This window comes from Neoarius graeffei, chromosome 18, assembly GCF_027579695.1.
Source record: "Neoarius graeffei isolate fNeoGra1 chromosome 18, fNeoGra1.pri, whole genome shotgun sequence".
In the NCBI taxonomy this organism is placed as follows: domain Eukaryota; kingdom Metazoa; phylum Chordata; class Actinopteri; order Siluriformes; family Ariidae; genus Neoarius; species Neoarius graeffei.
In genome coordinates this window covers 28,976,104-28,989,563 of record NC_083586.1, presented here as the reverse complement: position 1 = coordinate 28,989,563, position 13,460 = coordinate 28,976,104, and the positions used below count along the sequence as shown (strand labels likewise).

Below are 13,460 nucleotides of genomic sequence, written 5' to 3'. Positions count from 1 at the left end.
AAAAAAAAAAAACGGGTTCTAAATTTGACGAGCCCCCATTTGTCACGGCTTGGCTCAAACCATGACAAAGAGGAAGACACAGGGGTAAAGTTCAAATAATAATTAATTTATTATAATAACAAAATACAAGAAAAATCAACAAAATCAGCAAAGTGGAATGCATGAATGCGTGAACAATGAGCTCGTGCGTGTTACATGCAAAAAAACAAAAACAAAAGAAAGGAAAAAAAAAGAAGCTCTCCCGGGAAACGGGGAAAAAAGTGGTTTTAAGGACGTGGCGACACCGGGCCCAGGTGTCGCCAATTCGAAGGATGGTCTGCAGCCACGCCTACAAGAAACACACATACACACAAAGCAAGACAAACACAGACAAGGCCAGCAGACCATCACACAACAAAAAACCAACCTCATCTTTTAGGCCCACTTTACACGGGGACGGTCTGAAACAAAAACGAAAAAGTCCGTTTTCGTTCTCACTTTTTTCCACGTCTACACGACCGTTTTCAAGGAGGAAATCTGCGTCTATACGGTGACGCATAAATGTGTGGAATTCAATTGGATGTGCATGCCAGGCGGCTAGGTGGTGCTGTGAAAGACCTCCACTATGTCTGCACGCATGCGCAACGTCTTCCGTCTTGTCTGATCTGCACATCTGCGCCGCGAAAATTTTGACTACTCTGGCTATGGTAAGTAAGAAAGTAAGTAAAAAAGTAAGAGCATACTATACCCGCCTCTGTTTATTAACAGTATATGTGCAGATTCGGTATAGATGTTCGAAGGACTCCTGGACGTTTATTAAAGCTGCCAGAGCAGCTTGAAGGTCCGTTGGATCGATGTAATCAGACATGCTCTTACTTTTTTACTTACTTTCTTACTTCCCGGGCTGTCATGTACAGTATATGACATATGTATGACGTAAACACGTACCCAATGTGAGCAGATCCGAGCAGAGTTTCGCGTATTGGGTAGTTTAGACGGATATGCAACGGGGACTGTTTTTAACTTATCCACTCTGGAAGGCGTTTTCAATTTTTTCCGTTTTTCAGCCTTGGAAACGCCGTCCCCGTGTAGACGAAAGGCACTTCCGATAAAATATTTAGTCGTTTTTACCTGACAGCGTCCTCGTGTAAACGGGCCCTGAGATCCACTGATTTAAGTGGATGTGTAGAATCCTGAATGGGTTACATGCAGAGGGCTATAATATCATTTGCAGATCTTTGATGTTTTTGTCCTATCTGTATAAGATGAGCAGAATTTCCCTAAATAGCAGTCTTAGGATTGTTCTGGAGGATTGTTTTAAGTATAATTTCAGCCATTGTTATGAGTAAGGTGATAAGTGAGCTCATAGCAGTGTTTATAGCTCTGTGCATCCTTACTTTTAAAGATTCACTATGTAGGATTTAGTCAAGTCAAAGTCCCACTCATGCCAGAATCTGTTTTTTTTAGGCAGTCTCCTATCCCAGTACTAACCAACTTTTTAAGGCATATGGGTGTGGCGCCGATCTCCGTTTCGATAGCCCTCGGCCTCTCGCCTATACAGCTAGGGTTACAGTGGGGGGCTAGTGCTCTGGTAACCATGAGAGTTTGACTTCCCCACTCGCATCTGTATTACAGCATGCCTTGCCAGATGGTAGTAGGTACCATTTTTATGATGGTCTTTGGTATGACCCGACCACGAGTAGACCTCGTGATCTCCCGGTCAAGAAGTGGACACGCTAACCACTAGGCCAACTCGCAGTCACTATGTAGGATTTAGGGGGATCTATTAGCAGAAGTTGAATATAGTATTCATGTTTTCGTTCATGCATAATTACTTGTAACTATAAATAGTTGTGTTTTCGTAAGCTTAGAAAGCACCCTTTATATGTACATAGATTGCTGGTCCACTTCCACGGAGGTGCCAAGTTGTACTGCTACAGTAACCCAGAATGGACAAACCTCTAGAGAGCGTCTTCCATATTTCACATTTTTACGTGGCTTCATGAATCCAGAATGAAGCAACAGAAGGAAGATGAAGAAGAAAGAAGAGGAATCCGTGTTTGCTATGCTGAGAACCCAAATTTTGAAAATTGGAGGATCATATTTATTATTTAGCACAAGAAAAAGTGAGGCCACGTGAATGTAAGTATCGAAAGAACACTACAGGCACCTGACAGCCACTGGGCTTGGAAAGGGAGGGGTAAGGGAGGGGCAATTCAGTTGGTTGAAATCAACTGAATCTTACATACTGTAGTGGACCTTTTAATAGTGAAAAATAGAAGGAACATCTATGACTTTCCTAGGCAATCCACAGTTATAAAATGAATTTTATTTATCTCAACCTTCATCATTAATCACATAACTACACTGCAGTTAGTCCCTGGAACTGTCTGTACTTTAGGTCACCCTGGAATTGGGTCCAATGGAAGATAATGGATTTGAATGTGGCAGCACAGTGGTGTAGTGGTTAGCACTGCCGCTTCACAGCAAGAAGGTCCTGGGTTGGAGCTCAGCAGCCAACGAGGGCCTTTCTGTGTGGAGTTTGCATGTTCTATCTGGGTCTGCGTGAGTTTCCCCCACAGTCCAAAGACATGCAGGTTAGGCTAATTGGTGGCTCTAAATTGACCGTAGTTTGTCTCTATGTGTTAGCCCTGCAATGACCTGGCGACTTGTCCAGGGTGTACCCTGCCTCTCACCCACAGCCAGTTGGGATAGGCTCCAGCTTGCCTGCGATCCTGTAGAACAGGATAAGTGGCTACAGATAATGGATGGATGGATTTGAATGCAGGGAATTCTCCATAAATAATGTGAAAGCAATTTTCCTAGAAGAACCTCATTCACCCCTATTTTTTTAATCAAACGTACATCAAACTCTATATCTATATAATGGAAATCAATCATGGAGATGAAATACTACCTACCAAAGGCTGATTATACCCTCTGAATGCATATTTACCCATTTGCTCATGCTGAAAAGAGACAAACCACATTTATTTCAACATTTCACACACAAGCTTATGTAAACACATACACCCACAAACAAGCCACTTCCCCCCCACACCCAGACCACATTAGAGAAAGGTGCTCTTAAATACCAGGTTCTCTGAAGACTGAGTATGTTCACTAGACCATCTTAATCTAAAAATCCTGATGGGTAGATTTCAGTGATTATATCAGTGGATGGCATGAATGTTGTGTACTTTGCAAAGGCCAGTGTGAGGACAGTGCTGATTGCCCTAAAGGCTAAGTCTGGGTGTTGCACTGCACTGTGCAATCATCTATTACATTATGTGTGATCTCTGAGATGGCAGATCCCTGAACTACTATAGCTAAATATACATAACTGTGAACTGGATGTACAATAATAGTTATATACTAGAAAAAAATCTATAGATAGGTATACAGTACCAGTCAAAACTTTGTACACCCCTACTCATTCATAGGTTTTTCTGTATTTTGACTATTTTCTACATTGTCGAACAATACTGAAGACATCAAAACTATGAAATAACATAACATATGGAACAGATATGGAATTATGTTGTAAACAAAAAAATTGTTTAAAAAACCCAAAATATATGTTTCATATTTTAGATTCTTCAAAGTAGCCACTGTTTACCTTGATGACGCTTTATCTTAACCAGCTTCATGAGGTAGTCACCTGGAATACTTTTCAATTAACAAGTGTGCATTGTCAAAAGTTAATTAGTGCAATTTCTTGCCTTCTTAATGCACTTGAGACCAAACAGAAAATAATAAAAATACAGTAAATAGCAAAATTGCACAACTTTAGTGATCCATATTATGTCTAAAACCGCTCAACTAAGTAAAGAGAAACGACAGTCCATCATTACCTTTAGACATGAAGTGTCTTTTAATTAATAAAACTAATGAAACTGTTGAATTAAAAGGGGTGTCCAAACTTTTGAAAGGTACTGTAAGTGAGTAAAAGGATTAATCTTTATACTATTCTACATTTTCTTTTCCTCACATTTCATGGGATTCCTCATCCAATATCCAGCTAAGCTCCTTTTTCTACCCTTTTTCTGACACACCCTCTCACATAGATCCAATTTATTTTCTTTCACTTGTTCACATAGCTTATTCTCAATACTCTATCCCCTGCAACTGACCCCTTTACTGCTGTTTTGTTGATTTTGAACATGGATCTTTCACAGACCTATGAGAGAAGGGCACAGACAGACATAAACAGAGATGGAGACAGAGAGCGACATGGCACAAGATGGAGATGAAAATATGGGCAGAAAGAGGCAATTACACAGACAGTGATTTGAGGAATTCCCTTGGCTGCATGCCAAGGTTTTAAAGGAGTCCAAAAGGAAATGAACGTTTCTGAAATATTCAGAGAAAACAATATTGGCAGTGACAACAGAGAGGAACATATACTATGTGAGGAAAGAATCAAAACAGAAGCTGGAGATTTTGATCCAGGGCCATTTCAGAGTTAGAGTAAATAGCCATGACAGTCAGTTACAGAACCTTTATAGTGGCACAAGACAGAAATTCCAATCAAATTAGGATTTAAGACAAAAATGGAGGATGGAGAGGAATTATAAAGATAACAGTTTACAGTTGGGTTTGGAATATTTCGTGAGACAAAGAGTCTATCGCTATCTCTAGCTCACAAATGCACTACCACAACTTCACTTACAGCACCATTGCAGGCTCGGTCAGCCCTCACACTTGGCATTCATCCAGAGCAAACATGTTGAGGAGAGACAGGAAGAGTGGTATTTAGGTGGAGAGAACTGTAGATATTTGATGCTAGGTGTGACCACACCACAAGATTCAGTCAGCTGTTTCTGATTTGTTGTTCTTTTAAGGATGGGTGAAAACGGCTCCACTTCCTCTTTGCTTAGTTCCACACTCAGCCGTCTTACTTCTTCCAAGCATGTATTTGTTGTTTTTATCTCATTTGTAAGAGATAAGTGGAATTTCTCTTATCTTCATTATCATCATAAAATTGCAGACCAGCAGCCACAGCTTCATACTGTATGTTTCCAATGAACATGGTTAATGTGTATATATATTCAATGATGAATAAAGTTATCTTCAAATGAATAAACAAAAAGGCCCCCTCCCATAATGTCAACAAAAATTTATGAGCAACTCCAGATCCATGGTAGTCAAAGACTACCATATTGAGTTTCTCAAAAGTTCCCAGAACGAATCCAGCAGTGTTGCTTCCTGACTCTGGCACACATCCCAAAGCTTTTTGCCAGGCCGCTAGCATTATGGTTCAACATAGTCCATCCCAAATTTGTGTGAGGTTTTCAGCATGCTGTCAACTTCCAGTACAGGGAGAGAAATATAGGATGTGTGAAATACTAGACCCTGATACAAATATTAGTGAAGAAATTCACAAGAAAATAATGCCTCCCATTTTGTTAGTGTTACACATTTAAACAAACAACTAATGCTTGTGCTGTATGGTGAGAGAAATCTTGTCTTCTGACTGTTGGTCGCACTCCATGACTCTCAATGCCACTGTGAAAATCAGATCACAACGCTGCTCACCGAATGATACTTCACAACACTGTGTGCACTCTGTAATACTGTCCAAGGTAAAATGATGCCACTAGCCACCTCTGTGTGACAATGTTGACAAGGATAGTGCTCAGTTTGCACAGTTTTATGTGCTGAAACTTCAAAAGGAAAGAAATGGTCCAAAACACGAAAACACAGTTGATGCCATTGCCACTTTTCAATTACTGCTGCTTCTATTACCTGGGCATTTTTATTATATTTTTTCCTCTCTAAATACTAGCTTGCTCTTGGATTTAAACTTGGGAAACAAGCCAGTCACTCTCTGTGTGTAGTCTACAGCACATATGGTTACTGAGCAAATCACACAATGTTGCTAATACAGCACGACACTATACTATTAATGAGTGTGTCCAAACGTTTGAATGGTACTGTACATACATACACTCACTGGCCACTTTATTAGGAACACCCATACACCTGCTGTTTTATGCAGTTCTCTAATCAGCCAATCCCTTGACAGCAGCACAATACATAAAATCATGTAGATACAAAATCAAGAGTTTCAGTTAATGTTCACTTCAAACATCAGAATGGGAAAAATTGTGATCTCTGTGACCTTGACTGTGGCATGACTGTTGGTGCCAGATGGACTAGTTTGAATATTTCAGAAACTGCTGATCTCCTGGGGTTTTCACACACACACACACACACACACACACACACACACACACACACACACACACACATACAGTCTCTAGAGTTTACACATAATGGTGCAAAAGAACAAAACAAAACAAAAAACAAACAAACAAAAAAAAACATTGATTGAGCGACAGTTCTGTGGGTGGAAATGCCTTGTTGATAAGAGAGGTCAGAGGAAAATGGCCAGATTGGTTCGAGCTGCCAGGAAGGATATAATAACTCATATAATCACGCTTTACAACTGTGGTGAGCAGAAAAGCATCTCAGCATGCAACAGCAGAAGACCACATTGGGTACAACTCCTGCCAGCCAAGAACAGGAACCTTAGAATCAAGAACAAATACCTATTAAAGTGGCCGGTGAGTGTACATACATACATACATACATATCTATTTTAATTTATTGACATCAGAAATTAATAGAAACCTAATTGGAATACATTTATCTGCCATTGTTTATGCTCTCACACATTGTGTCACATAATTTAGCTCACGATTCACACACAATTCATCCAGAAATGTAAAAAATTGTCAGCTACAGCAAAATGATACCAAAATCATACAATGTAAGCCTAGCTTAAATGAACAAACTAATAATAAATTATATGGATTCTAAGATGGGCGGCATGGTGGTGTAGTGGTTAGCGCTGTCGCCTCACAGCAAGAAGGTCCGGGTTCGAGCCCCGTGGCTGACGAGGGCCTTTCTGTGTGGAGTTTGCATGTTCTCCCCGTGTCCGCGTGGGTTTCCTCCTGGTGCTCCGGTTTCCCCCACAGTCCAAAGACATGCAGGTTAAGTTAACTGGTGACTCTAAATTGACCGTAGGTGTGAATGTGAGTGTGAATGGTTGTCTGTGTCTATGTGTCAGCCCTGTGATGACCTGGTGACTTGTCCAGGGTGTACCCTGCCTTTCGCCCGTAGTCAGCTGGGATAGGCTCCAGCTTGCCTGCGACCCTGTAGAACAGGATAAAGCGGCTACAGATAATGAGATGAGATGGGATTCTAAGATTCCTGTTCTTGGCTGGCAGGAGTTGTACCCAATGTGGTCTTCTGCTGTTGCATGCTGAGATGCTTTTCTGCTCACCACGGTTGTAAAGCGTGATTATATGAGTTACTATATCCTTCCTGGCAGCTCGAACCAATCTGGCCATTTTCCTCTGACCTCTCTTATCAACAAGGCATTTCCACCCACAGAACTGTCACTCACTCAATGTTTTTTTGTTTTGTTTTTCACACCATTCTCTGTAAACTCTAGAGACTGCTGTGTGTGTGAAAACCCCAGGAGACCGGACACTTTAATAGGAACTTGTTCTTGATTCTAAGATTCTTGGTTTTGGCTGGCAGGAGTGGAACCCAATGTGGTCTTCTGCTGTTGCATGCTGAGATGCTTTTCTGCTCACCATGGTTGTAAAGAGTGATTATATGAGTTGCTATATCCTTCCTGGCAGCTTGAACCAGTCTGGGGTGGGTTTCCCAAAAGCTTCTTAATGCTAAGAGCCTCTTAACTAGGAGAGAGTGTTCATTGTGCTGCTCGCTCTACCATTTAACGATGATCTTTGTGCCACGATGCTTTTGGGAAACTCGGCGCTGGCCATTTTCCCCTGACCTCTCTTATCAACAAGGCGTTTCCGCCCACAGAACTGTCACTCACTCAATGTTTTTCGCACCATTCTCTGTAAACTCTAGAGACTGTTGTGTATGAAAACCCCAGGAGATGAGTAGTTTCTGAAATAAGGCCAATTTATGCTGACAACCCAGTCCTCGCAGATAGCGTCGCAGACAGTGTCTGCGTAGCCCCCCCACCTTCGCAGACGCTCTGCGCGCACCTCCCAAAAATTGTGACCACCGCAGAAGCCTCGCAGACAGCGTCGCAGACAAGAGGGCTCTGATTGGTCCACTCTACATCCGCTGTACACGCACTTCCGCTTCCCTACTTTCCCGGTTTGGTTTGTTTTCACGACTGGCATTTTTAAAAACACGAGCGAAGATGGAGCAGCATGAAGAGCGGTTGATTGAGGAAGTACGTACATCTATACGACTCCAGTTCTAGTCATTATAAAAAAAAAAGTTCTAGTCATTATAAGTAACCGGAGGATAAACACTCCACTAACCACACCCACCAACTACTCCTAGCGACTTTGCGCCCCCTTGCGTTGTGCCGGTGAATAACATCGCGCACGCCTATTACTCCCCGCTCAACGATAAATTACAACTGTCTGCGAAAAGCTATCTGTGAAAGCCTTGTCGCAAGAGCATGCAGAGGCCTATACTCAAACCAGTCCATCTGTCACCAACACCCATGCCACAGTGAAAGTCACAGAGATCGCAATTTTTCCCATTCTGAGGTTTGAAATGAACATTAACTAAAGCTCTTGATTTGTACCTGCATGATTTTATGCATTGTGCTGCTGTCGAGGGATTGGCTGATTAGAGAACTGCATAAAACAACAGGTGAATGGGTGTACCTAATAAAGTGGCCAGTGACTGTTTGCAAATGTGTGACCTTAACTGTAGATGTTATGTAACAGAGGATAACTGGCCAGTGGGTGGGAATTAGCAAATGACTAAATTGGGAGAAAATGGGGTTTAAAACCCCCTTATTTGTACACACAGTTGATAAATGAGAGCCCAGGACATTTTCAGTTTCTCCTTGACACCAGGCTTGAAACTGAATCTGAATCAAACAGCATTCAAGTTGACTCAGAGACTACTTTGTTAAGAACACAACTGAATACCAAATCTTTTCTGGCACACAGACCATCTGAAGCTACTCTTTGCATCCCATTCTTGTCCAGTCCACTTCACAGGCTGACAACTGAGGCATTGTGCTCCATCTCTCCTGTACTGTCAGAACACTCGTGCATTCGTCTCCTGCATGACATAATATCTTATAATGCCTCTCAATGTGCCTCTTGTTCTGGCCTCCTCTGTCATCCTCGCATGCTTGAACTCACACTGAAGCTGAAAGAAGGGCTAAAGGGATTCTGAGAAATGAGTGTTGGTGTAGGGAGGGGGCTTGTTTTGTTGTTCTGTCTACTCTTTGCACACCAAAATGCGACTCAAAAAACTAGTGCCGAACTTACTTTGAATTCTCTTTACTATACTTAATGATGTAATGTGGACAGTTAGAAACTGGAATGCATTTTGTGAAGTGTACATTGGTAACATCTGTGCTTATGGTTTCATGTCCACACTGGATCCTTTAGGAGAGTTTGTTCTTCTAAACAAATCGATAAAGAGTCTGTGGAGTCATAGACTTCACCCATGCTCTTCACTATGCACTGCACCGAACTTTGAGATATAATGGGTGATTTTTAAAAAAAAGTACTAAAACTCAGGTCTTTTGACTTTGGGTGTTTTATAATTATTGAAAACTGTAGTGTGAAGCCATCCATTTGTTAACTAGCAAGTTTTTAAAAAAAATAATTAGTGAAGCACCAATCCCACTTTATTTGAATGATACCAAGTTCTGACTATTGGGTGATATTGATCTGATACTAACAACATTTTAGTAACTAAGCTAGCTCTGCGTGAGATTTTTGATCGTGATGTGCTTTAAGTCAAGTTGTCCTATGTTCATGTACATAAGCATGATCTGTGGTGTCAGTTAACAGTGTAGCTGTTCATAGCCAATCGTATACTATAATATATCAATGGATCAGCTCCTAAAATATATGTGAAAAGTCAGCTGATACCCATTTGACACCCATTAGTTTGGTGCACGCCAACTTGATGAAAAAGCTATTGGTGCATATTTCTTTTTAGATGTCATTGTAAATTTTATATTTATTAATTTAGCAAATGCTTTGATCTAACATGTCTTCTAACTGAGCTGAGCAGCTGACAGAGAGCCCAGCACTGCTAGGTGGTTGGGCCAGTTGGTCTGAAGTCTCAACCTTCTGATCAGTAGCCTAGAGCATAAACTGTTTCACAGCGTAAATATCTTACACTCTACCAATTGAACCAGCCAGGCTTCATTTGCTTCAGTAATTACAGTCACTGCATATGTACTTGGGCATTGTGTAAACTGAGGACATGAAGGGTGATGATTCTGTAAGTCTATTACACACACACACACACACACACACACACACACACACACACACACACACTGTGGATTGGTAGCTCCTCCTCTTGGGGTTTTTCATGCTTCTTTTGCCTGCTGTACCCTGTTGACATGGTAGAGACAACCACAATAACCACACCCACAGACGCTGCTCCACCAGGTGTGTAAGCATCACTCAGCCAGAGAAATGCACTGGCATGGCTTTGCCTTACACCAGTCCAGCACTGTGTGGCACTGCCAAAAGAAAGCAGGCTGTCAGTGGAATATGGCATTAGTGAGCCCTGCCAAGGGGAAGCAACATCAACCTAGTGCCAAGTGAAAGCACCTCAGAGCAAATTCCACTGAGAATCCCAATGCCAAGAGAATCATAACTAAGTGTGGGATCTGTTCTTTACTGAAGAGGACCTCACATGATTCACATATGTTGAGAGTTTGGTTAGGCAAAGGACACTGCACTTGCAAGCAGGGATGAAAGCTTACCACATGAGAGGGGGTGACAGAGGCACAAAACATTGTACTTTGCTGTGGGTTTGGTTCAAAAAGGGGGGAAATTTAGACAAGGGTGGTCTCTGAGAGTACAAAATCCATAAGGAACGCAGAAGGGATGAGAAGTATTTGAAGTTAAGAAAATATATTCATGTAATACAATTATTTGTATGCTGACTTGTGTACATTTTGTTAATTTACACATATTTTGAAAATGTACATCTTCCAACAGTGCTGGGATATGGACGTACCAAATATTTTGAAAATGGGACTCTTTCAAGTGTGTGTGTGTGTGAGATTCCAAGTGAGATGCTTCTATGTCTTGTATGAGAGGATGTGAGGCTTGTAGGTTGATGATGTTTCATTTACCTCTAACAATCATCCCTTGGTTTTGGGAATCCCTTAGAAATCACTCACATGGACCCAAAGTATGTTTTTTTTATCACAAAGATGAGGCTGCAAGCATATTCTAAACATAGAGCGTTACAAGGGCTATGTATATAATTACAAGCGATGTCTGTCTGCATCATATGCTACTTTGAATGACTGGCAGACTGTATGTAATGAAGTAATGACTCATAAGAACAAGAACAGCACACAAAAGACATTTTTGCAGAGTTCTGAACTGATGAAATGCCTTTGTCTTCTTCTGAATGTTACTGAGTCGATTCATCATGACAAAACCAAGCATTCTATGGGTGTTTTTTTTTTAAATGAAATGAAGCATGTTTCAACTTTGGAAAGCCTTAGGAATCAGGTATTTCCTGGTTTCCTGGAACTGTATAAACATGACTGAATCAAAACACTTGCACGTGGAAACCTGAACTTTTACTGCCCCCAAACCCACACACTTTTAAGAAAGAAAGAAAGAAAGCACAACTTTATTCATCACACACTTGTGAAATTCCTCTCTGCATTTAACCCATCTGAAGCAGTGAACACACGTGAGCAATGAGCACACACATGCTAACAGCGCACGGGGAGCAGTTGGGAATTAGGTGCCCTCAGCCCAAGGCCGTCCCATATTAACCTAACCGCATGTCTTTGAACTGTGGGGGAAACCAGAGCACCCGGAGGAAACCCATGCAGACACGGGGAGAACATGCAAACTCCACACAGAAAGGCCCTCGCCGGCCGCTGGGCTCGAACCCAGAACCTTCTTGCTGTGAGGTGACCGTGCTAACCACTTACACCACCGTGCCGCCCACAGATGTCTTTTTCTTTTTACCTGTCTGGTGAAGAGAATAGCTGCGTCGTGATGATGCTGATGGTCATCACCCAGTGGGTTCTGCTGGTTCTGCCACTTGCAGAAGCTCTTGAGGGTTGCAGCAGCGTTCTTGGACACATCAAGACCTTTCTCGTTCTCTGTCAACACCGTGACCTTTACCACGGAGATACGGATAGGGTTCTCGATACTGGCGTGGCCGTACAGCCGCGATGCGATCGACGCCAGTGTCAGCAGGTAATGCTGTAAATCGTTGCCGTACTTCTTAACCATGGACGCGTCTGCCACCAGCAGCAGCTCCACGTGCCGCGCGCGCGACACCGATCTTCTGCGGCGCATCTGCGAATGCGCAAAATCCACCCAAAACCTCCTCCCGTGCGCAGCGGAATCGTCACGCATTAACACCCCATGCGCTTTACCTGTCCTTCGGGGTTTCCGTGCGCGACCATTGCGCCGTTTCTGTTCGCGCGTGCCGCAGCTTTTGCGGTCCGTCACGGCCTCGAACCTGAAGCTCTGCCAGGTGTAATAGTGCAGCGCGCGCTCTGGGTTCTTCTCATGCTCTTTGCGCGCGACGGGTCTGATTCTGTAGCGGTCATGATTCACGGCGAAAAATCCATCCAGTCCTGTCGTGCACATGTTAAACACCGCTAACGATTCCGGATTCGAGTCTACAGTTCCCCGATATAAACAGCCGCGCTGCAGAAATCCCACGCTGTCCGGAAAACCAAACAGCACCGATTCGTCCCGTTCCAGGTCAAGCTGAAACCGCTGATCATCCAAATACAGGAGGTAACCCACTCTTCCGCCTCCGTGATAGAGCCGGTCGATGGCACGCACGAAGTCGCCGGTCTTCCGTACAGGTGCGAAGCCCGACCCATTGACAGGTGGCGAGAGTCTCGAGGAGTCCGGAAGCGCATCGGTCACGCGCGGCAACGAGAAGCATAACAAAACAATCTTCAGCGACGCAACGCCGCCGGGGACAGAATAAAGTGCCACAGTCATCCTCTCTCTCTCTCTCTCTCTCTCTCTCTCTCTCTCAGAAAGAGCACGGCTCACATCCACACATAAACAGGCTCTTAACTTGACTTAGGGATGCAATTTAGCGAAATGTAAACGACCGCTCCGTGATGTGCACGCGCATCTTCTTCATGCATCCGCACAAAAGTCGGAAGAGCCGAAAAAGAAACGCCGGGACGGAGAGCGCGCGAGAAGTGACGCTAAACATGAACAACCGTAAAGTTTTCCTCTTTAAAAGCATGCGCGCGCGCACACACACAGAGAGAGAGAGAGAGAGAGTCCTGCCCCCTTACTGCTGAACTCTCCAGTACACCTCCCTCCTCATAGTGCTCTTTTTGGCATCGTCCAAAATACGCACGCTAACCTACTAAATACTATGTTAAATGCCGTGTCTAGTATGTCTGCTTCGACAGATCATTTAGTGCTCTAGTAAGCAGTTTTGCACTCAGCCTCTCTCTCTCTCTCTCTCTCTCTCTTTCT

At 43.0% G+C, this 13,460-nt stretch overlaps 1 protein-coding gene across 1 annotated transcript in view; it reads right to left on the bottom strand.

Annotated features, from left to right (window-relative positions):
* The window catches only part of LOC132866071 (A disintegrin and metalloproteinase with thrombospondin motifs 5), a 40,629-nt gene extending 27,514 nt beyond the window's left edge, over window positions 1–13,115 (bottom strand). The window contains exon 1 of the mRNA XM_060898641.1: window positions 11,967–13,115. Within this exon, the coding sequence (XP_060754624.1) occupies window positions 11,967–12,965 (999 nt within the window). The 5' untranslated portion in view covers window positions 12,966–13,115. The remainder of the gene's footprint in view (window positions 1–11,966) is intronic.
* Window positions 13,116–13,460: the final 345 nt, after the last annotated feature.